This window comes from Branchiostoma lanceolatum, chromosome 1 (assembly GCF_035083965.1).
Source record: "Branchiostoma lanceolatum isolate klBraLanc5 chromosome 1, klBraLanc5.hap2, whole genome shotgun sequence".
Taxonomy (NCBI): Eukaryota; Metazoa; Chordata; class Leptocardii; order Amphioxiformes; family Branchiostomatidae; genus Branchiostoma; species Branchiostoma lanceolatum.
This window is the reverse complement of record NC_089722.1, coordinates 35,544,501-35,569,972: the sequence shown is the minus strand read 5'-3', so window position 1 is coordinate 35,569,972 and position 25,472 is coordinate 35,544,501. Positions and strand designations below refer to the sequence as shown.

At 40.1% G+C, this 25,472-nt stretch overlaps 1 protein-coding gene across 2 annotated transcripts in view; it reads right to left on the bottom strand.

Moving 5' to 3' along the window:
• Window positions 1-25,472, bottom strand: part of LOC136421209 (aryl hydrocarbon receptor-like) — a 188,231-nt gene that overhangs the window by 53,119 nt on the left and 109,640 nt on the right. For both annotated transcript variants that reach the window (XM_066408406.1, XM_066408398.1), the window contains exons 6-8: window positions 22,055-22,128; window positions 11,982-12,181; window positions 7,852-7,958 (exon numbers count right to left, since the gene is read on the bottom strand). In XM_066408406.1, the coding sequence (XP_066264503.1) occupies window positions 7,852-7,958; window positions 11,982-12,181; window positions 22,055-22,128 (381 nt within the window). The remainder of the gene's footprint in view (window positions 1-7,851; window positions 7,959-11,981; window positions 12,182-22,054; window positions 22,129-25,472) is intronic.

Genomic DNA, 25,472 nt, shown 5'->3' with positions numbered 1-25,472 from the left:
GCTGTGAATGACGAGGTGTCAATCATTTGCTAACCCAACCTCTCAGTCTTCCAATTTCAAGGTTGTTCCCACAGGGGGATGCTCACTGTCTGGAATGGCTATTCCCAGAGGGAATGTAGACTGTATGGAATGGCTACTAGGGTGGCAGTCTTTCAAACAGGGCATGTAAAGCTAGCAGCAAGCTCTCAACCAGTCTTGGCACAAAATGTCATCAAGAGTTGATGTGAGCAAATAATTGACAACACTCTCAAATGGCACTGACCATCAAGCCACATTTTTGTAAGTACTATTATCACAATAACATTGAATAAGATATCATAACTAGCAACAGAACAATATAGTCAAGACGTATTTGACATTAAGCTATGGCTTCATTATTCATCAATTATTGTAAAAAGCTCTATTATGTTAATCATTCCATCAAAAGTTGACTGAGGAAAGAAAGACGATGGGTGATCAAAAAGTCCTCAGCCTCTAACTCCCATTCTTGGGTATAATTGTATACTATGACATCTTAAGTCACTGCCCACAGAAATGCAAATTTTTATATTCATTGATTAGCACGTGGTGCCCCTTGAAAATCAGCAGGTGTGAAGAAAATCACAAAATGGACGCAACAGAGGTTTGTGCTGTGATCAAATATCTAAAGAAAAAGGGGATGACTCCCAAACTTATCCAAGAAAACATGGTCAAGACACTTGGTGAGGACTCCCTTTCTTATTCCACCGTAAAGAAGTGGGTTGCTGACTTTAAGCTGAGGCAAGGAGAGCGTGAAAGATGACCCAAGGTCGGGATGCCCCAAAATAGCAACCACAGAGAATTAAGTTGAGGCCATCCATCGCACAATAATTAATGACAGACGTGTGATCATCCGACATACATTGTATAGAGCATTCATTGGGCATCAGTTATGGCTCAGTTCAAAAAGTTTTGTCCAACATCTTGGGGATGAGCAAGCTGTCTGCAAGGTGGGTACCCCGAATGTTGACCAGTCATCAGAAGCTGAACAGATTGGAAATTTCAAGGACACTTTTGGCCCGTTTCCAGTCAAATCCAGCCAACTTCCTCAAGACATTTGTGACCCAAGATGAGATGTGGGTTCACCACTTTGATCAAGAATCAAAAGAGCAGAGTAAAGAATGGACAAAGAAGGGGTCCCAGCCACCCAAGAAGTTCAAGTGAGTGGCATCAGCAAGGTGATGGCCTCTGTGTTCTGGGACAGCGAAGGAGTTATCATGATTGACTACTTGCAAACCATCAATGCTTCAGAACTGCAACAGTTAAAAGCAGCAATCAAAGAAAAAAGGAGAGGAAAGCTCCGGGCTGGCGTGCTGTTGCTCTAGGACAATGCACCTGTTCACACAGCATAGGTGTCAGTGGCAGCAGCAACCCAATGTGGCTTTGAACTCTTACCCCACCCTCCCTATTCACCTGACCTGGCACCTTCGGACTTCTACCTGTTTCCTCAGCTGAAGTCCCACTTATGTGGTCACCATTTCAAGACTGATGATGACCTATCTAGAGGCCCAAGAAGCAAAATACTTCCAGCAGGATGTAGCAATGCTGGAAAATCGCTGGACCAAGTGTACTGAAGTTAGAGGGGACTATGTTGAAAAATAGTGCAAGAAAATATTTTGTTCAATAGCGTTTTTATAGGGAGGCCGAGGACTTTTTGATCACCCCTCGTAGAATGTAGCCATAGCTCTGACTGGACATCACTCAAATAGGCCAAGCTAATTTTCACTCAAAGTTTGGATGTTTTATACTTTGGGTAATTTTCTTAAAGAATCCATGACCTCTGAATCAAGCTGGCTTGTTTGACTGTGATGCACATATAAAATTTACCTAATGTTACAAATTGTATATGTCTCCCATAACAAGTGTAACACTTCAATAATGAAAACACATCCATGGCCTATAAATGAATATATATATTTGCAAACAATTCTGCAGGTCAAATGACCATGATATCAAAGTGTGATTTTGCCAGTTATCAGAGAAAACTGTTTTTTTTTTCTTTTTGGCAAGAACTGCAGACAAAAAGGGTAGAATGACTTTTGACAGCCTATCGAGTGCATTTCAAGTCACAGAGAGTGTTTTTACATAATATTTATTTAGGAAAGCTCCGGGCTGGCGTGCTGTTGCTCCAGGACAATGCACCTGTTCACACAGCATAGGTGTCAGTGGCAGCAGCAACCCAATGTGGCGTTGAACTCTTACCCCATCTCTTATCCACTATTTTGAAAACGCAGATTATTCTAAATAAAGAGATTTTTTGTGCAGTCCCTTTCAAAATGTTTCCAAAATATCTAATTGAATTCAAATGTTCATGTTCAATTATTTTGAGTGAAAATAGAACTATTATGACCATAGATAAGAATTAAAAAATAAGGCCACACCAATTTAATTTCTTGGTGAACGGATTTTTATTTAAAAAAAAAAAAATTGTAGAAAAAAAAAATAATGAAAACAGAAGGCTGGCCCAGCCTTCTATTTTCATGAATTTTTTTTTACTAAAATTTTTTTTAGAAGAAATTAAATTGGTGAGGCCTAAGAATAAAATGATATCTATGGTCATAAAAGTTCCATTTTTTTCTCAAAATAATTGAAGATATTTTGGAAACATTTTAAAAGGGACTGCACACAAATCTCTTTATTTAGAATAATTTGCAAACATAGTATGTGATTCTTCTACTTCCACTATGTTTTCAAAATTGTGGATTTGGGTAAATTGCCCCTATAAAAGTAGATGCTAATCCAGCCCTCTTGTCTGCCCCTGTATAATTTCACTGCTGGACACTGGTAGGTCCTTCGTGGTGAGCCATCTACATGTATGCACTACACTCAAGTGTAATTTGCAAGGATGTACAATTTAATGTATGATTTGCTTTCTTCATAGCCCACTGACCCATTTACAAAATGTTACAGATTTAATTGTAAAATATGTTAGAAAATCGAAGAACACTGTTACAATCATTCAGAAATTGGAAACATCATATTCCACATCATGAATATTTTCCAAAGTTTTACAAAACTGGACAAAAATTAAAAAAGTCGAAATGATGTCGAAATATTAAAATAAGGATAAAATATCTTAGACAAGTACATGTAACTACAAAGAATTGAAATGATGACAATGACATCCCTCTAGGTGACTTGAAATGGACTCTTTTTAAAAAATGTCACAAATTCTTTTTTTTCAGCTGCAGAGTTGGATGCATGGTCAAACAATACAATATCCAAACAGACAGAGGTGATTATTCAGACTACCAGGAGGTGTCCGGACTTTCTTTCATCTCCTAATACAATTCTACAGCAGGAAACATTTTTCCCAAAAAAATTTCATTCAATCTTCGGTGTAAGGATTTTGAAGATGCTTTGAATACAGTTCTTGGAATACTTCTATCCAAACTATTCTATTACAGCTGCATGTTTGCTGAGTAACTTCATATGACTCGTTTTAGAGACACCCCATTACTCCCCAAAAGCTTGCACTGCCCATAATATGATTCGATATATTTGGACACTCTCACAACAATCTAGCACTAGGAGTTCAAAATATCTTGAATAGACTTTTCCATCACTAAGAATATGCAGATTTACATTGTAAGTAACCATTTTTTTTCAAAATCTAATCAGTATAACAATGTCTGGACTTCTCCTGGCATGGTCAAAAGTCAGTATTAAAAACAAAGCAATCAATTCTTTTAATAACTTGCTGTACACCAAAAGATTTTATCTCATTTCCTACAACAATGTTCATGAACAATGTGCAAGTAACTATGTGATCTTCCCTGCATAAACTATACTTCATCTGTAAGTGTTCAATCTGTTAACTTCAAATGTCATTTGAAGGCAAAGGCAAGATTGTTAGAAATGTTTCATTTCTTTATTTTCAAGAAGCGAATGAGTTGGGAGACCTCATATCTCCATGCATGAAATGTATTGAGCCTTTGTAGATTTATTGTTTTATCTTGTCTCATTGACGATGCAAATATGGCTGTAATTAGCCTAATACATTTCAAACAATGGTCTTAGCCATCAAAATTACATATATGGTTTGTGTGAAATTCCTTTCTTTTGGAAGATTACCAGGTTTACATTATGTCATAAATTATGCAAATGACTTGCACATTTATGTAGTACACCTTCAACTAACTACCATCTGTTGCAAGTATGAAATGGCCACCATTTAATGTTACCACAAAGGAATTATGGCACTTTCACAATGATTATGCAAATGGTAAGTGGTATAGGTTTTGTCCCCCTAGCGTTTTTTTTTTGGAACTGCAGGAGCAGGTTTTGATTCAGACTTTGAAAGGGAATAACTCAAGATGGGCTTGATGGATGGTAATGATTTTTGGTAAGTAGATTACTTGAGTGATGATGTACATGATGAGATACTTATTATGCAAATCAGTATCTAATTTGCATAACTAATTAAGAAAGTTTATACAGCCACCGCATTCCATGCTAGGACTCTCAAACATGTGACATTAAGGTTCCGGGTCGGAGTTCAATTGTGACCGTGGGTTGGGTCATGACCTGGTAATCTGCCGGAAGTGCGTGGTCGTCACCCTGATTTCTGCCCGAGATTGCTTGGTGACGGTTTTAGCTGTGCATGAATATTTTGAATCTTCTGAAAAGCCCGTGAGTTGTAGTATTTTTGGGCGCGGTGCAGTTGGTTCGCTATCGAAGCCTTTTTTGTATTAGTCCGCGGCAACAGTGATGCGGTTTTCTCGCCTGATGACCCAAATAGCATCGTTTTTAATGCATTTTCACCGAATTTGCGTCATCGGAGATTGCAAAAAAGTTATCACATGACTTTTTTATTTTTTTCATTTTTCAGAGACACCATTTAATAATAATAAGCTTTCTCAGCATATATGCCATGACCCCAGGAAAACTCGTTTTTTTTCGAGCAGGTTCGATCAAAAAAGTGTAGAAAAATGATAATTTTCGGGTGCCAAATTTACACTTTACTATGGTTTCTACCCAAAATAAAGGGACAACGGACAATACCGATAAATACATCAGAAAACAGCAGAAAACCGCTTTTCGACCATGTGATTACATTTTCCGTCCTACTTTTCTCGGCGGAACTGTAGCCCGTCGACCTGAGGGTGTCGGCCTACATACGAAATCGCAAAAAAAAACTCCGGTCCGAGACCATATGTAACTGTGGAAGAGAGAAATATTGATAGGTATCAGTTATGCAAATGAGGACCTCATTTGCATAATTAATGAGAAAATTCTATAACTCAAGATGGGCTTGATGGATGTTCATGATTTTTGGTATGTAGATAGCTTACGTGATACTTTTGTATGATTTGACGATAATTATGCAAATCACATACTAATTTGCATAACTAATGAGACAAGTTTAAAAATCCTCTGTGTTCCATGATATGACTATTCAAATATGTGATATTTGTAATTGAGGAAGATAGGAATGTTGATACAGAAAAAATATGCAATTGTAGGCCTAATTTGCATAATCAAGGAGAAACTACTAGAATTCCATACAGGTAATTATGATGGCAATTTCATACTTGTGGCATTTGGAAGTTATGTGAATGTAAACATTGTTGAATCGAATTATGCTAATAAGGACCTCATTTGCATAATTGATTATTTATGTTTGCAGAACCTTTGTTAAGCTCATACTTTGGACAACTTCTGTTATTTGGGTAAAGACGATCAACAGGTATGATTTATAATTGATGAGAAACACTCCTAATACGTCAGTTGTAAAGGTTAAAATCATTTTGCGAAGGTATGAGGTCATGGAACTCTAGTTGGTATCTTTATAGATTTTCCTCATTGATTATGCAAATTAAGTCTTAACGGTGCACGCACCAGTTCCTCCGCGACAGGGGTCCGTGGTAGTGCGCGACAAAAAAGGGACGAAAGGGATTCGAGTGTCGAAGTTTGAGTTCACATTTCTCAAAATTTGCTGCGAACTGACATTAAATACCAACATGGCTGAAAAGTGTAAGAATCGGTGTGTTTTTGGTGAAAATTGATTTCGGACCCGAGCCTTATTTTCGGATAACCGTCCGCGTTGAAGGTAAACTGCCCCTTTGACCCAGATTGACCTTTGTTGCGTTATTTTGGCCGTGTTGCATTACCTCGCGCATCGGGTTATGTGAAAATCTCAGTGGCAGGATTTTCTTTATAATGGGCTTGATTATACCTTGGAGTTTTCTCTTTCCGACACTAACAGTCATTTTCGTGTCAAAAAATTTTGTGATGTGTTTAGTTCCACGGGAAAATGCCTAATTTTGCGCCTCATTTTTGACGGGAAAATACTTTTTCCCTCTAATATTTACTAAAATTACAGAAGTTGAAGAAACTAGGGTTTTCTTGTAGCTAGAGCGATATCCTTCATTCCCACAGTTGTTTTGGCTCAGAATCATTTCCAGGAAGAGACGGTCGCTGGACTTGAGGGTGTGAAAATCGAATTGAGACCCAAAATAAAATAGGGGGTGCCCCCCTAACTTGCATAATTTGTATTCTGTTGTGCACATTTCTGTCTAAGCTACCTGCATACTGAATATCATGGAAATCTGTTGCTCCTTTGCTCAGATATCCTCCTAGAAAAATTTGGACAAAAATGCCCAAGCAAGTCCCATGTTGGTCTAATCCAGGCTCAGGAACTCCCATGTTCAGCCGAATTCGAACCTTGTTCTATGATTTTTGATCTGACGTAATTCTATCCGAACGTGTGTTCCATTTGGGATAACCTGCGGTCATTGCAAGTTTCTACTGTAAAGACTCGCTGTTGGGCCCTTTTTATCGGCATCAGAAAAACTACATTTTCACAAATATTAACCGTTTTCTAGACAGTACATCTTTTCTTGCACTTTGTTTGTAGACATTTAACATGCAATGAAACTACTGGCATAAAAATATAAAAATCATTGTCATTTGGAGCCAGTCATTAAAACCCTGAAAATAATCATATTTGGGAGCAAAATCTACCAAAAACCAGCCATTCAGCTCCAAATGACAACATTCAAGTTTGTAAACTCTAATCTTTGTTTTGTTGTACTTTATTACTTGGTGATGTTCATTTTAGCTAACTTTCATGTATACATGCATGGCAGAAGTATGAAATTCCCACCATTTACCACTAAGGGATTGTGACATATTTATATCAATTATGTAAAATAGACCCTTCTCTACATTTTATCTGCTTCTTTACATATAAATGTCTGATGACATAAATCACATATATGTTACATACATTAAAGTCCTATCATGGTAAATACAGAAACTTTCATCTAATTGTGTACTGCCTAAGCTATCTACATGTATATGTAGACTCCAACAGGCCTTCCTACAGGGGTATGGATCATACAATTTGGCAAAAAAGGAAAGATTGGCCAGTAGTCAGTGCACAGTTAGGTTAACATCTCCCCCTCACTGTGCCTGATAATGAAACCCTATGGGGGCCAAACCCTCCGGGCAAATATTCTACCTATATATATAGCTGGTGTGGTTAGTCTGGTAGAGACTAATCTGCATGCCCAAAATGACAGGAATCCATCTTTCCTTTTGTCAACCATCATCTTTGTAAGATTTTTGCAAAAACACCCCTGCAGTTCCAAACTTAAATGCTAGGGGCCCAAACCCTTCTTATGGGATAACAAAGTGAACAATTGAATGCAGTAGGTAATTTTCATCATTTTGGACTTCAAAAATATTCCATTACTTGTTCCAGGCCAATGCAAAGGCATTAGATATGGATGGAATTTTGAACAAAATGAATGCCTTTTTGTGTTAAACATCTGAAGGGATTTGTACAGAGAAGATCACCAGTTGAAACATTAATTGTAAAAGACTTACGGCTGGCATGTGAGTCTGCACAGTACATGGTATCAGCAAAGTGGAGAAACTGGTACCCAGAGCGTGCCTGTAGTTCCTTTTCAGTGTACCCCAGCACAGCTTTGCCCCTAGAACACAGCATTGAATACCACACAGGGCTCAAAATCTGCAATATTGCAAGTATATCTACATAAACCAAACATTTCGTAGTTTACGGGCTCATGTATGGTAAAAAATTACCATTTTGCCTAAGAATTTGCCACCTGTACCGACTATAGATGGCGGCCTCAATGAGGTCAATGACCTGAGGTGGAAACCTGCCTTGGCACGGTTGGAAATGGGTTTGGAAGGGTTGGAAATGAGTTTGGACAGGTTGGAAATGGCCTGGAGAAGCCTTTTTGCCATGTCGTTTTGGGCTTTTTGTCACTTTGATCAAGGGCAGCAGTTTTCTTTGGCGACTGAAGGTATGCACGCCAGATCTAAGTTAGCGGTACCATATAGTAGGAATCTTTAAATGGTACCGGGGGCAAATTCTTAGACAAAGGGGTAATTTCTTACTCTATATGAGCCTATAAATTAGCTTTTTCTCGGTTTGATCACGGGCCGACAGCCTGTTTCTTCCGCGGCTGAAAAAAATACCTTGGACAACAATGTTATTTAATCTGATAATGGCAGTGGTAATGTGTGGTAATGCATCTTTCAGGGTTAACCTTGTTGGGGGCTGACGCCATCTTGGTACCGCTCACGCAGCCCGCGTTCCTAAAACACAACACTTCGGAATATGAACATTTAGAATACTCCCGTTATTGATTAAAATTGACATTCTTATTTTCTTTTTACTTTCATGATCATCACAAACCATTATTGGGTGCCGCTTGCTTGTGATCACCGACGCTGTACATTCCGCTGCAGACTTACATGTACCTTTAGATGCAGTCGTGAGCTTGTTCACAGCATTACGTTTTTATCATTCAGTTGTCAGATCGAATACTTTTTGCCACTTTCCAGCGGTCGGTGCCCAAAGAAGGCTGGTTATCCGCAGGTTTTGTGTTAGGGCTTTTTCCTAGGCCTTACTTACATGTAGATTTGTGTGTGTCTATACTATTAGATGAAATGTGGGAATGCAAGAGGGCGCTATTCGATCAGGTGAGGCAGAGATTGTTTTGAAGTTAAAACAAACAGAAATTTATACACAATGTAACGGTAAACAAACATTACAACCATAACGGAAAATATAATTTTGGTAAGATCTCTCTTTGAAGGGGAATTCAAACTGATGGTAGAAGTAGTTATGCTGTCTAAAATCACATAATTTTCCATTCATCTATGTGATGTATTTAACAGTAGACATTGAAACATCTCAACTTGGAAACATGTTGTATTAGTCTTCAAGGCGACCACCTGTCCAATGCAACCGTTTCTCCTCGGTCCCCAAGGTAGTCACCCAAGGCAGGTTTGACTGTATTTAACTGTTGATAAAGTGGTATTTCAAACTCCATGTGGGAGTGTGCTGTCGGCTCGGACTTGACCCGATTTCTCGGAGTCGTGACCCCCTATAACATGCGCACCCCGACTTTGGAGTCCATCTGGAACACCTGCTGGCGACTTAAAAACTTTAAAAAGAGTGTAATGTAACCTTGCCAATTATCGTTCAATTTATTAAAAACGCATCTATCTTCAAACCGTGTGGACAGAGCCAAATGTTTAACCCATGGGAAGAAATATCAGCTCTTCTAAAAAGAAAAATGCATAGTTTGTAAGTTTTTCTCCGCCTGTTTAACGCCATGCAAGCATGTATTTATACTGAGGTCTTTGATGAAGAACTGTGCTAGGATTACCCATTATCGTCCACTTCTGGCCTCCTTTATACCTCTCATAAAGTAGTCCTGCTCAGGGCCCAGTATTCTGACTCTGTCCAGTGAGAGGTATAAAGGAGGCAATAATCAGGGCACTCCAGCCATCACTCAACAGAGACAGTGAGCGTTATAAACTTCCTGGCACGTTTGACCAATTACTGACGTCACATATTCGCCATGACACGTGACTTTATTGACACGTGTCTGTAACTCTCGCGAGTTTACGTTCGGCAGTGATCGGTCATTATTGATCCTGAAGAAGGCGACAGTGGTCGTCGAAAATTTGATCCGCGAATACCTTAGTGTTGGAAGAAAGTTTAGCATTGTACTGTATTATGATCACTACCAACACAGATGAGCTTTCATTATAATTATGACATTCTTTATTGCTCATGAGAACTAGCTTTGGCAAAATCCACCTCGACATGTGGACATGACCCAAACTGGACGATAACTGGTAGTGCACGATAACTGGTCATGTTACGTTACGCTGTTAGAAACATTATGCAAGGCCTTTGATTTGCCATCTCACTTTGGATTAGCATTTTTTGACAATGAAACACTTTCAAAGCAAGCCAAAAAAAACGGGATATGGATTTTCAAGGCTTTCAAATGAGTAGAGGAGGGGGTGGTGGACATAGTTGCGGTATATATTAAAATGCGAAATATTTTAAGGGCAATGCGGTAGTGGAGGTGGATGGTTTCTGACAAGAAGACGATGAAGACCAAAAAATAAACAAAATACAATAAAGATTATTTCAACACACCCTACTCTACTTTTCTCCCGGTTTGTGAGAACTGTTTTGGAGATATGTGGGGGTTGAAAACTGGTTGTTTGCTGTTTACCCAGGCTATACCATTCCCGCCCATCCTCCTATAATCTTACCTTATACTGCTTAGAAAAATGAAGTGCATCATCAGGACCTCAATATCCGCGGAGGTCACTGACCTCTCTCCACAGAGTAACAATGGTATATATGTACAAAATGAGTATAGGTAAAAGAGAGGGGAACAAAACAAAACACATCTATATGTAAAAGTGGCATAACAACTACTGTAAATAAATTTCTACTTAAGGCGGAAGGCAAAGGAATTTTTGTGGAATTGCCCGAAGAACTTAAGTTCCGAGCATGACCCAAATAGTACTCAGCGTTCGACCGAAGATGAAGCTGATCAGTGGGTAGGTAGGAAATTGTCACACATTGTCATTGTATGTGAAGGTTCGCGATGGAGATATTGAAATGATCTATCATCAATGTGACATTTACTTCCAATTGAAAGTACATTGCGGGCATGATACCTATCTAAAAGAAAAATATACAGCATTTTGTGTTGTGGAATTTGCCCAATTTTTGTGTTACCAGCACACACACGCATTCCAAAAATAAACAATGCATCGTACAAAACCACAAATCGTGTATCCATGGTTCCTTATCAAAATGCTGGCTATACACTAGCCACATACATTCATCGAAACAGTTTTTCTAGAATGATTCATGCACATGGGTATTCGCTAAACTTGCATGTTGCACGAGATCTATATTCTGTACTTCGAGGTCGGCTATGTTAACCGACCACGAAAATCAGACGACAACAGTGAAAAATCTTCTGTTCCGCCGATCAAAACATACTTGCAGTGCAGCATAGCTGTTGAAACTATCCAGCTCCGCTGTACCATTATACAAAAAAAAAACATCAGGCGCACATCTGGAAGGCGATTTCCTACCAAGTGATCTTTTAAGTAAGGAGGACCAACTCATTGTAAAGGATGCCAGGAAGTAATACATTGCGTCGAGGGGGGGCATTTCCGGAGCGCAACAGGTTCCAATTACAATTAGTAGGTGGTTCAGTCCCTTTCCTCAACAAAAATTCAGATGCCTATCGCCCATGCTTAACTTAAGCTATAATTGCAGGATTTGAGTTCTTCTCTGCAGGTAGTGGAAATGAATTGTCCCACGTTTTGCTAGACACATGGATCAGATGGCTCGAGCAGGAAAATCTTTAAGATGCTAAAAACTTGGGGAAATTTCTACTCTCTTCTCCTGTCCACAGCAGACAAACTCTCATAGCAGACAACTTGAACTCAGGCTAACCTTCGAGTCTCAAGTCTATGTTACAACATATCTGCTCCAGCTATCAATCAAATGGTGAAACGTACTCGACATTGATTATGAGAAAAGCCAACTGGTGGGTCTCCCCATACAGAGAAGTTTCAAACACTGGTATCTTTTTGCTCTGGTGAATTATGTCAACATTTGAGAAAAATTAAGAACATTTAAGGTGAGTTCTTCTTACTTTTGATCCACAGACAGTGGACTGAAGTCCAGTCGGTGCTTTGTGCGGAATATCATGTTCTTGGTCCGGATTTCCACAATAGATGGTGGTTGCAGAGGGCAGGCAATGGCAAATAATGCCAGTTGCGGGTAGCGCTCTCCACTCTCCAGTTTTTTGTTCTGACCATGTAGCTGCTTGATACGTCCAGTGATGTGGAGAGCCTATTATGAGAAGAAGGAAAACATTTTCTGTTGGATTTCACTCAGAGCTATTAAGAACTAGAGTTCCACGACCTTATAAGTTAGTTAAAATCCTCCCACACCATAATTGATGTATAGGGCGGTGCCCATCTCCGTTTCATAGCCCTGGGGCCACACTGTGGTGCAATCACTGCAGCAGGGGGCTAGTCCACTGGCAGTGTAGTGTGTTTAACTTCCATACTGTTTCATAAGTATGTACCATTTTTATAAAGTCTTTGGTATGACTTAATGCGCCTCTTGTCCAGAGGTGCCCTACGTGGGGCTTGAACCCCAGACCTTCTGGTCCAAGTAATTTGAACCAGATGTGGCAGAGTAGCAAAGGCGCAGACCACTACACCACAGGGACACCCCCTCCACGACCTTATACCTTTGCCAAATAACTTTTGTAACTGATGTATCATGAGTGTTTCGCATTAATTATGCAAATAAGGTCCTCATTTGCATAAGATATATCAGCTATCATCTTCTCAACCCAAATTACAGTCTTAAGTATGTCTATTTTTCAAAAAAGCTATTATTAGCATTTTCTCAATTATGCAAATGAGGCCCTAACTTACATAATCTATATTCAACGATGTTCACTTTGATAAGTTCCAAATGTCACAAGTATGAAATTCCTGTCATTTACGACTATGTAATTATATTTTCTCATTAATTATGCAAATTGGGTCTGCATTTGCAGTCAATATTAATCAATATTTCTCTCTTTCTCAGTTACATATGTCACATGTCTGAGAGTCCTATCATGAACTGCAGCAGATGAATAAACATTCCTCATTAATTATGCAATTAGATTTGATTCTGTAAACCATCACTCAATCTATCCAAGAACCCAAAATTATGACCGTCCGTCAACCCCATCTTGAATTATTCTCTTTCAAACTCTGAAAGAAAACCTGCTTCTGCAGTAACAGAAAGAGCCCATAGGGGGCCCAACACAACCCTTACTTTCTGCCCCAACAGCTACATGTATGTAAGTAAGTAGAGATATATGAAAACAGGAAGTTCCACTGCAGGAAGTCGCTAGGGTGTCCAAAATGTAGTAATTTCCTGGTATCAAAATGTTGTAATTTCTCTCTACCTCTCTCCCGTCCCGATGTTTCACACTTAAGAGTTCCCATTCCTACCTATCATGACTACATTACACCGACCAATCGAATATGGACCTTTCTCCAGCATTGACATTCCTCCACTTTCAAGCATACAATCCTCCAGGAAAGCTGACATTCCTCCAGTTGTAAGCGTACATTCCTATAGAATTGGTACATTTCCCCGGGACCTCCACCAGCCGTCGAATCGGCCATTAATCGATAAATAGCTTCCTAGTGCAGCACAATGGGAAATACTATCAGCTCGTAAGGTAAGCATAATACATTATAATGTTTTTATTGAAAATTGAGGCACTTCAGCAATGAAGCTGACTGCGTAGTGGACCATCACTTCTGTGCAAGGTTTTAATGGCGGCCTCTGGCACGCCCGGCAAACAAAACATTGACAAGATTTTGTCACGGTGTTAGTTGTCATTATCAGTTATTTCTTTTCAAAAGGCCACAGTGTACAGGAAATTTCTGATGAGCGAATACTGTCACATATACCAAGGACATTATATAGGAAGGACTGAGCACACAGTTCCCCGCTGCGCGCTATTGTACAGACCCGCCAAACCCCGCAGCAATCTATTGTCTCCACCCTCCGGCGGCGCTCCTTTGTTCTCCCCCGTTTAATTCATGTCTTTGCGCCAAAACCCTGCAAATGAGCCCGATCAAGACGTCACACGCTCCGATGCTGGCCGAACGCCGCCCGAACCCACCCGTACTACGGACGAGATGCCTGTACTTTCCACGGATTTCCTTATTTGGGAAGCAAACGTGACTTGCGCAGATGACAGCATCATCTGGGGAAGACGCTGATGGCCATTTTGATATGTGTTCAGGCGCTGTAGGACAAAGATTGGTGAGTTTACAGGCATTTTCTTGGAAATCTCATTAAGTTTTTGTCTGTAAAACATGTAAGAACATGCAAAGATTTATGCTGCTAAAACATAGTTACATCATTATTCCTGTGTAAGTGAACTATTTAAAAAAAAACTTCGAACGCTTTTGTTTACACTATTGTACAGATTAGATTTCTTCGCTGGCGATTTTTTTTGCTCGTTGAACATTCCACAATTTTTGACAAATTCCGTAGATGGCCTTGCACGGCGAGCCAACAAAGTGGACATGGATCATGGTTTTCGTGGTTGTTTGCAAAGCCAAGCCGTTTGTTATGCCAGCACTTACACGGGGAACATGTCCTGACATCCATATCTTTGTCAAATTATGTAACATGTAGGTTCCCAATCTTATCGACTCCCGATCTTTGTGTTTTTTTTGCAGATTGCAAACTTCAGTGGAAGGGGCATGACCACCAGAGCGACTTCCCACGATACAGTGCTGCCGAAAATACAACGTAGAAGATGAATAAAAGTTTACCCATCAAATTGTTTGTGAACCAACCTCAAGTTCTGTTTTTAGTAAGATGTAACACTACTTGTAAACATTGAATAAATACATGGATTTCTTGAATTCATAAATCTCTAGTGTGATAGTTTCTTCTTCAATTTTCTAGTCGGTATTCTAGCTTGACGCAAGTGTTTTTGCCTGACGGTAGCGATGAATAAAGATCCCCCCTCCCCACAGTTCGGTTACGCCAGACAATTGTTGCAGCAAATTATAAACGGATATTGGAGGTACGATTTTCTAAAATATGTAACTCAGAAAACAAACTTATAAATATACTACACAAGGACATAATGTTGTGTTTCTTGATCTTGTGCTTGGTAAAGACGGCTCTCATATAAACTTCTTGTTTAAATCACACAATATGCAAGTGAAAGTGGTAGCTTTGCCGAAATTTTTGTGTGGTTTTTGGGACTTCCAGCCCCCCCGTTTTTTGACAATCGTCTGGAAAATCACTCAAAAACAAACTCCTCTGGCTTGGCCTGGTCTGGCCATTTTGGACGATTGTGGCCGCTTGGAATATATGCAAATCTGGGGGTGATTCGTATGTAGGTGTTAATTATTTTTACAACCATGAACCGAAGGTTCTTGAATAGGGACTGACTGTGTGCTCAGTCCTTCCTATATAATGTCCTTGCATATACGTACGCTCAAGGTAGCAGTACACAGTATTTCGCCGCGATCCCCGGAGTCTGTGACGTAACAGTAAGAAAATAGTGCGCCCTAAACCTTGAACCATGTGTAAAAACATTGACGTGAATGCCAGAGAGGCACGAACTTTACTATATGGCAGTATAATAAGTGGGCTTTTAGATCGTAGGAGTGAGATTGTGAAGTTTTCCCATTCGGCCTATAAATGCGCGTGACCTTTGCAGCTGCCTGCCGAGGTGAGTCGGCTGCAGTTCCGTATGACCCCGCATGACCCCATATCAAAGTGGCCGTCAAATTGTTAAAAAACCATAACTTTTTTTGGTTTTCAGTTATTTTGTAGCTCGTACCCTCGACTTCAACATATTCGTTTGTCGTGATTTTGTAGGGTACCCTACTATGATTTTATCCACGTCGATGTGGGTCACTTTGTGGTCCTGAAGTATAGAAACCCCCATAGGCCGAAAACTGTGTTCTGCTACCTCAAGAGGGGAGAATTGCCTCAACAAAGCACACGGATGGGAGCCATGTCTCAACATTAGCACACTGACATGTATGTAGCCGTGTTGTACAAGAAATCCCCGATAATGTTGACTAACATTGTAACAAAATCTTCTCATAGATACATGTGCTAGGGAGTGGAGCCTTCATATCTTGACAAGGACAAGCACTCGGACTTTGTTTCCCAAGTGTGCAACAGGCCGCTATTAAAACCTTGCACAGAAGTGATGGTCCGCCGCATGGCCAGCTTCATTTTCAATGTGCCTCAATTTTCAATCAAAACATATGCTTACCTTAGTACTTCCCATCGCACTGTTTCAAATGTTCAAGCTAGGAAGCGATTGTCGGGTTAACAACCAATTCCAGGGGACGGTGGGGGTGCCGGTGGGGGTGCCGGGGAAATATCCGCTTCCGCGGAGAAATGTATTAATTCTAGAGGAATGTATGCTTACAACTAGAGGAATGGCCACTTTCCTGGAGGAATGTACACTTGAAGTTGAAAGTGGAGGAATGTCTGCTTTCCTGGAGGAACTTACTAATTCTGTAGGAATGTCCAGATTCAATTGGTCGGGGTGTATGTACATTTCAGGAATACAGTTCTAACATTTAGATAATGAGGTACATGTACTACCTTTATTCTGCATGTTCGGATTTTGTAGCTTTTTACACCATGCTACAGAAGCCTAAGTATATATATATATAGAAACAACATCATGCTCTTATCAAAATGTTCTTAATTGATGTCTAACCAACAGGCTTTTAAAGGGGAGCAAAACTTAAAATTGAAAAGCTTACTACTATAATTGGAGAGGTTGAAGAAACAGAAATTTGGTTGTTCTTATAGCTAGAGGGATATCCTTCATTCTCATACACAGTTATTTTGGCTCAGAAATATTTCCTGGATCATGGAAGAGGCTTAAGGGTGTGCAACCTCGAATTGAGACCCAAAATAAACTGGGGTGTGCCTCCACAAGGAAAGCCAGCTTGAAAAGCCTTATTCATATATATCAGAACTGATGGGGACATGCCGCTTCCTGACATCATCAAATTCAATCAGGAGCCAAACGGTGGGAGAGCCCTGAACTATGACAGACTTATAACTATGTAAAATAAGTAAGAACTTGACTTTGGGGTATATTTAGCATAGTATCACGGTTACTAGGGTATTCTTTCCCATAGCTATGCTAGGCAACATTTCGGCTAACATTTGGGAATAAACAAAATAGTGGGAACGGGAAAATCTTTTCAAAATAAAACAAAATTAGTGAGTTTACAAAATTTGAATGTTGTTATTTTGCATTAAAAGGCTGATTTTTAAAAGCTTTTGCTCCCAAATACGATTATTTTCAGGTTTTATGGAGGTCTTTTATTCAGGCAAATATTGTTTAAGATTGGCTTCAAATGTCAAGGAAAATCTTAGATCTTTATATTTTTCGTCGACTAGGAACAAAACAGAACTTTTTGTTTTGGGGATTTATTATGTTGAGCCCAACATACTGTTGGGCGCAACATATTGTTTTCTTATGGTTTCTTTCTCCTGTCAAATCTTGTAATCGACCTAGCTCGGTCGTCCCTGGACCAACTGAGCTGAAATTTGGTATACAGGTAGAGTGGGTAAATACCCTGGGAGCCTTTTTTCATTTGTTCGATATTGACCTTGAAAGTGATTTTATTGAGGTTTTTCTGACCAAAAACATACATTTTGCCTCCTGTGCTCTGGAAAAACATCCAAATGACCTGAAATTTGCTAAGGGGGTACATTAAACAAATATTCAAAGAACCCCACTCGCACTTTCGGCATACAACACTTTGAAATACGATTTTAGAGGGTATTTTGGGGAGAAGATCGACTATTTTCCTCATATGGGGTCACTGACCTTTAGGTCATATCTTTATTCATCTGGCCAGGTGGACTAATTCGGTCAGCCAATGAGAGAGCGCAGATTTATGAAGCTCAATCTGATTGGTTGAAATAGTCAATTTAATTAGACACAACTTCACTACTCCCTGACTACCATCCTTGTGTTGTTATTGTTGTGTCCTACTGAAGTTAAGTGCAATTGAGAAGGTTCAAAACTTTTCTGGTGGTATTTTTCGACACAAACTGTGTTTTTCTTATTTTAACACTGCATGGAAACAAAGATTTCCACAAGTTTGCAAGGTTGGACACTATGGTGAAACCTGACATTTCCTCGCTATGTACACGAATTTTCTACCCCTGTGTCACCAAGATTGGACACCAGTGCGCACAATGGTGCACAAAAAGTGTCCAAAGTTTCACACCTTAGGAAACATCCCGTGTCGGGACGTTGACAATAACATTAACAACAAGGCTTATTGTGGAGAGTGATTAATATTTACATGCTATCACCCCCTGCAAACTTGATCATACACCATTACCGTTTGAAAGTTATGATGGGGGGGGGGGGGACTACATACGGTGCTAGGTTTTCTCTGAGCAGAAGACTGGTCCGGCTGGTTATTCAAATGTTGTTAGGTGTTTTTGTAAGGCTTTCTATTTTGTTCCCTTTCCGTATTTCTCCAACCGTGTGTTGGACAAAAATGGACGAAACTGAACACGTTAAAAACCAACCAGACCCACACACCTGTTTGAATTGTAGTGAGACTGCCCCATTTGTTTATTTATGTACCCTATCTGTTTATTTATACTTCTGGGCAAGGCCTTCTGCTGGCCTGTTTCGGGAACACTGTCACATGCCCCAGGATGGAATGTAATGGATTTACAATTATCCTTACTAATTATGCAGATTAGCTCCTGTTTTCTATAATTAGACATCGATTGTGTAAAGCACCATCTGAGCTCTCTACATACAAAACTCCACGACAATCTGTTCACCCCTTCTCAAGTAATACGTGTCTGAATGTCAAAACAAAAACACCCACTGCAGTTCTAAACAAGCCGCTAGCTATAGGAGGCCCAAACTTACAGAACTTACTTTCTGTGGCATGAACTATCGGCCACACAAATATCATGACCAAAGCACTTTCAGAAAATATGCCCCTAGAATTTGAAGCTCCGCTGCTGTACCTTAGGTACCGGCTAGAAGGTCCATTATCAAACTTGACCTTCCTTTCCGTAAACCCTACCCATCCACTAAATATCATACATATCCATCAACAGCTTCTTGAGTTATGTTGTCCACAACGAAATTCACATCCACACAAAGCCCACTGCAGTACCGACGGAAAGTGCCAGGAGAACCATTTTTTAACTTGACCTCCGTTTTCACAACATCTACACACCTGCAAAAAAATCATGAAGATCCATCAATGTTTCCGTCATTTTTTTTGCCTTCATACAAACGAAAAAAATGCAAAGTCTGCTGCAGTACTGTTGAAAAACGCAAGGTGAACCATTTTCGAACTTGACCTTTCTCTGTACAACCACTACACACCTACCGAAAATCATAAAGATTCATTGAAGCTTCCTTGAGTTATGCTCCTGACATACATACAGACCCACCAAACAGCTGGCTCAACCGAAAACATAATCTTCTCCGAGTACTATAGTACTCGGCGAAGATAATAACAATAGAGAGTTGTGAAGTGCGTGAAAATTTACCTTGAGCAAGGAGGCCATTGCTTTGAGTAATTGTTTTAAGTTTTTGGCTAAAAATGACTTAAACCTAAGAATCTTCAACCACCTTGCGTAAACCCCTGTTACATGTCTACACTATTGGGCCGCGGCGAAGTCTTGAATATCGGCGCTGATCGATAGCGCATAAAACTAAATGTGTGGCGTAGCGTTGTACTAAAAAAATAGTATTTTCATCGCAACCACTGGCACTTGTTTAAAAAAGCCGAAGATTTCTCCACACACAATCGTCTGCAACTTGTTTCGTTTGTGGTAACAAATAGTCAGCTTGATGGCGAAGTTTTGTTGGTCGCCCTTTTGCATATATTAACAGTGTCATGCCAGCACCATATTGCATTATCGGCCCTACATTTACTTGAAGTAAACATAATTTACTCTTTTAATACGAAAACAACTAGGATAAATACCAAGTATTTCCCTCTTACAAACATTGTCGTATGAGTTGGAGTCGTTGATTAAGGAGAACTCCAGTATTGCCTAGTTGGTGTTTTTCATAGCGACCATTGAGGCCTCTCTTGGTGCGATTTTGGCTCACATTTGTCTAAGCCCGAATCACACTGTAAACAAAGACGGACCAGAGATTTGCGGTACATTTAGCAGAAACTTGTGAAACTTTTGCAAAATCTAAGTTGGTTCGAAGAACTGTTCGCTGAGTAATGAAAAATTGTCTGGACTCTCAGATTGCGGAAATTCTTCCACCGAAGAAATCTTCATCTTCAGCAAGATTCTAGTTGTTTACATTCTGAAATTTGCAAGACACGTGTTGGTCCACACACCACTGGAAGAGTCCATTATTGTATGAGGGGGACATTTAAAAGATTCAATTTTGGGCTTGGTTCATTATCAAAAAGGTCCAATTTTTTTGGTGAAGGTGGTTTTTAATGGTCCAGTATGAATATGGGTGCCTAGAAGCCCCATGCATAGGGTTTCAAATTGGGAGAGATCCATTTCTGACTGGTCTTCAATTCAATCATTCATTCAAATACCAACATTGCAGACATACAACAAACGTTTGCCTCTATGCCACAGTCGCTTTTTGCATGGGGAGGGAAATGGGCGAAACATGTTGCATTTGCTCCCGCAAATGTTGCCTTTCTAGTTAATTTCTGATTTTAAGAATTATACAGTTAATGTCGACACATAGGTGAAAAAATGACATTTGAAAAAATGTTCGTACTCAATTACCCTTAATTCAAAATCAAGAGCATTTTTCAGAAATCCCCAAAACAAAAATCTCAGGAAAACCATTAACAGTTTTTTTGAGTCATCAATGAGGTAATGTGGGTGCTTCTTGAAGCCAATCTTAAACGATGTTTGAATGCATCACGTGTGTGCCACACAAATAGGGGGAGGTAGTACTAGTGACGTTAATTGACACTGGTGTTAACAATCCTTGTTATATTCAAGATAACCAACAATGACGCCAGTAGCTTCGTTACAGGTTTAATGTCCACAGCAAAGTGTCAGAATAGATGTACTGTTTGGTTCATATTTGTGAAGACGTAGTTTTTCTCCTGATGTGGAAAAAAGCGCCAGACAGAAGGGTTGTTTATAGTAGAAACTTGCAATGACTACAGGTGACCCAAAATGGAACACAGGTTCAGATTGAATTACGTCAGATCAAACATCATAGAACAAGGTTCAAATTTGGCTGGACATGGCATTTCTAAGGCCAAATTTAGACACAGGTTTTCTAGATGTCTGGACTGCAGATATCTGGCAGGCGACAGCGTTTTTCTGTGTCTAAACACAAATTTTATGGTCTCAATGAAGGTTTTTCCAGATGTCGGTAAAATTTCAGCCGACATCTCCAAAGTGGACGCCCGACAGCTTCAGCCCAAGTATAAATGAAATGTGTCGGTCCCCGGCATCTGGAGAACTGGTTTCAGGCTAATTAGCAGACTTGTGGACGTCAAGTGACCCATTTTGACGTTAGCTACCATAATGTATACTTGTAAGGGGATTTATCAAAACTTCCCAGGGAGTATAAGTAATTTTGTAGTGTCTTACAGGCCACGCTATGATGCATAAGGACAGAGCACAGAGGAAACCATTTCATACAGTAGTAATCGGTAAAATCAGGCCATGCGCCATCAAAGATATCTTTGTGATTCTAACAAGTTAACAAATGTCATTGAAAGGAATTGGAAGCAGACTTTTAGCTTGAAACGCAATTATCATGATGCATCACCACTGCATTCCAACTCCACGGGCATCCTGCAATACTTCCTGTCGGTGTGTATAAATGCCTCCCGACATCTCTTCCCAGATGTCGGCTGATTTAGGAAAAACTGCGTCCAAATTGGCGCCTAAGCCTAAATTTGACCATAATGTATAGTAGGCTTTTCAGTTTTATGTTTTGCTCCCCTTTAAGAGTTCAGCATCATCTACTAGTCTTTAGTTTGTGACAGACCTTAAGTTCTTTCTGATGATTACTCTGTGAACAGGTGATATTATGGTAGGGTGGGTTCCACAGATTGTACTTGGAACCTTGCTAACAGGCATCACATTGATTTCATTTACTCCTGTTAAAATGCATGCAAAAAGCATGGAGACATGAATGTATCATACCAGGAATCCAGAAGAGTTGTCTAAAAGACAGCGGAATCTGCATACAAATGACCTTTCCAGAACCATTGAGCCTTCTGCAATAAGAAAACATCATGTCAGGAACATATATATCCACATCAAACATCTGAATATTCAAACAGCTCTTCTATACCTTAGAGGGACATTTCCTTTTTTTTTAATAACTCAAGCAGTTCCCAAATATTTTCCTAATTGCACACCGTGTATGGAGGCTTTGTTTTTGGTGTGTCTGCATGTTATTTGAATTAAATAGAGTGGTAGGGAGTTAAGGGGAAGATGGTGTGATGAGATACTGGCAGAATGGGAAGGATGACTTGGAAGTCGAAATTTGTTCCCACAGGAAATGAATGGTGCGATCAGTGCACGAAAGTGGAGCATTTACTGTGTGATATAAGGGCATGGTTGGATCATATTGACATATACATGTACAGGCATTATGTATGTGAGATGTTCTTGTGTGTCTGCATCCATTTGCATACACTGTCAGTAGATTGGCAGGAAGTGAGTGGAAGGATGGTGTCAGACTTGTAGTTTTTGGTCTGTCTCTGTGTTTTTGCAGTTACAGTAGAATCCGCTTAATTGCACCACCCATTTGTCAGCGGTTTTGGTGCAATTATCCGGCTGGTGCAATTATGCGAAATTCCCAGCTGGACTGCACCACCATGTTTTTTTCTCTTCACAGGCTGGATAATGCCCCAGAGTCAAGACTTACTTGACCTTAGTAGCTAACGTAACAGTTCTTGCGCTACCATACCTCATAGAACCAGCAAAATATTGAGTTCACAGTTCCAGTTTGATCAGTGACAGATCATTCTCCTTAGAGCAGAGCCGAACCCGCGTTCACCTCGTTCCGGCGAATGCAGTTTCTACGACGCGGATTCAGCTCTGCCATCACGTCAGCACCGCACCATCAAAAGCGACTGCTATGCCCACCTACGAATCTATAGCCATTGCTGAGTCGCTGTTTGGTTTCCGACTGAATGTGACGTAAAGACGCCGGTCTTTTATTATTGCAGCAGTATGTGACAATAGCGATGACGCAACGCAAAAGCAAATTCCCACAAACTTGAATGCATTCACAGTAATGAGACAGTGTACAGGTAGAGACCAATCTTTATTGAGTACAGCATGCTGTCTGCCAAAGCGTAATGCCGCCTTTGGTAGGCGTGCGTGTCTTCATGCCGACACACCCCGTAACCCGCCCGGGACCGCCCATATGATTCCTATCAACATATAAACTGTCAATGGAGACCGCCTTCTTTTGTTACTAAAACAGTTTTAAACATATTGGCGGTATTGCCCCTTTACACCGGCAGGTATCGGCTCATTTGTACGACGTTTGCCGATTTTTAGAGGACCTTTTTAGTTAACTTGTCGAGGATTTTAAAAAAATTTTGGTGCAGTTATCCGGCATTGGTGACAATGTGCGGTGCAGATATGCGGAGTCACTAACAATGCAGTGAATGGGAACCGGTTTGGGACTTTGGGATTCGGTGCAATAAAACGGAGTGTGCGTTTATCCGAGGTGCAATTAAGTGGCTTCGTCTGTATACATTTTCCATATGCTAGTCACATTAAGTGGCGTCGTGTGGCGCAAGTGCAGAGCGCACGGCTGTCAAACAAAGGGACCCGGGATCGAATCCCAGGGTTGTGCCTAGAGACATGTCCGAACTTGCGCCCAGACGTTGTGCCCTTGGGAAAGGCACTTAACACGCATTCCCCCCTCAGTTAGAGGGACAAGTCTCCAACTACAGCTGTCTTCAACTGGCGGACGAGAACAGCGCCAGGCGGGCTGGCGTTATCAAGGCGGACCTCGAGTGTAAGAGTCATCCGGCAGCTCGCTGCAAGCATCCCAACCAGAACCAGCACGTCTCCCTCGAATTGGTGCCGCTGGAGATGGCGGATGCCCAAGTGTGTGGGTCTCAGATTCGCAACCTGTCATCCACCTTAAACAAATTCACGCGAAGGCTACCGTGTCAATTGACACGGTCACCATACTCGATCTGTATTTGTCTCTGTACTATGTATCTGTACTACATACCTTCTCATCTGTACTATGTATCTGAATACGAATAAAGATAATACGAGTGGTTGCCATCATATAGTCACATTCACCATTATATGATAGTGTAACATACTTCTGTCTGCCTAACAATCACAAACAGCCGCAAACGACCACAATCAGGTCTAATATGCAGTGCACATGGGCATGGACCTTATGTCAGGCCCTGGATACATTGTCTATGCAATTATGAATAAAATATATGAAGAAAATCTTAAGTTTTACCAGTTTTTCAAGTTATTCCGGCTGGATATTGTTGGTCATAGATTATATAATATGTGGGCCGTGTTGGTCAAGGGCCGAAGCATCAATCAGCTAAAAAAAGGTATGTGCATACACTTGCACTCACGAAAGTAAAAATGACACCCAAACCATAAATCAGTTAACCTACATTTTCTCCTTCCTGTGTGTCAGCTTATTTTACTTACTCTTTGTATTAGTTTCTTCATGAGAAACGAGCAAATGCTTAGAGTTAGAACTGATGATAACAGTTAAGCCTTTAAAGTAGGATTATTACCTTCGCAGAGAATAATGTTTTTGTCAGCGTTCGTGTGTGTGTCCTTCTGTCTGTGTACACGATAACTTGCAAATGCCTGGATGGATTGTCTTCATATTTAGAAGGTGGGTAGGTCTTTGTGAGACCTGGAAATGCAATGATAGAAATACTTTTTTCAGAATTTTAATTTTTTGCAATATTGCAGAATGTCCAAAATTTTGTTCTGCAATTTGAAAATATTTTCTGCAAATACACAAGCCTCCATACTACAACCTTCTCAACTTGATAAAGTCTGCTTACTTATATCATATCTAGTTTTGCAAAATTGCTGTATTCTCTCACTCTATCTTTAATTTTTACGAGCAAAGTTAGAAACAAAAATAACATACAGTACATGTCACTGTGTGAAAAATATGAATAGCGTCTTGCTTTATTAAAATTGTAACAGCAAAAACGTATTTAGCCAATATCAATCAAATAAAATATTTCTTTATAATTTTAGTATGTGTAAAAACAATTCAACAACCTGCCTGATAAGGAGGACAAGGACATTATACCCTTGCAAGATAAGTGTTCTGATGCGTAACTAAGATCGCAAGACCTGTGACAACAATCACAACCACGGCTCACAGGAAACAAAATTAAAAGATTTAAAAAAATTTAAAGAATCAACAATAACAAGCCTCACGCAAACCTTGGCCTCTGCGTAGTTTTTTGATAAATTGTTTTTAAACATCAGACTCCGACTATGGACAGTCGGGGACGTGGGCGTCGCCCCCCCTCCAAACTGTCTCGGCAAAGGAGAAAATGTCCCGCATTCTCCTTGCTCACAAGGCGGTGTT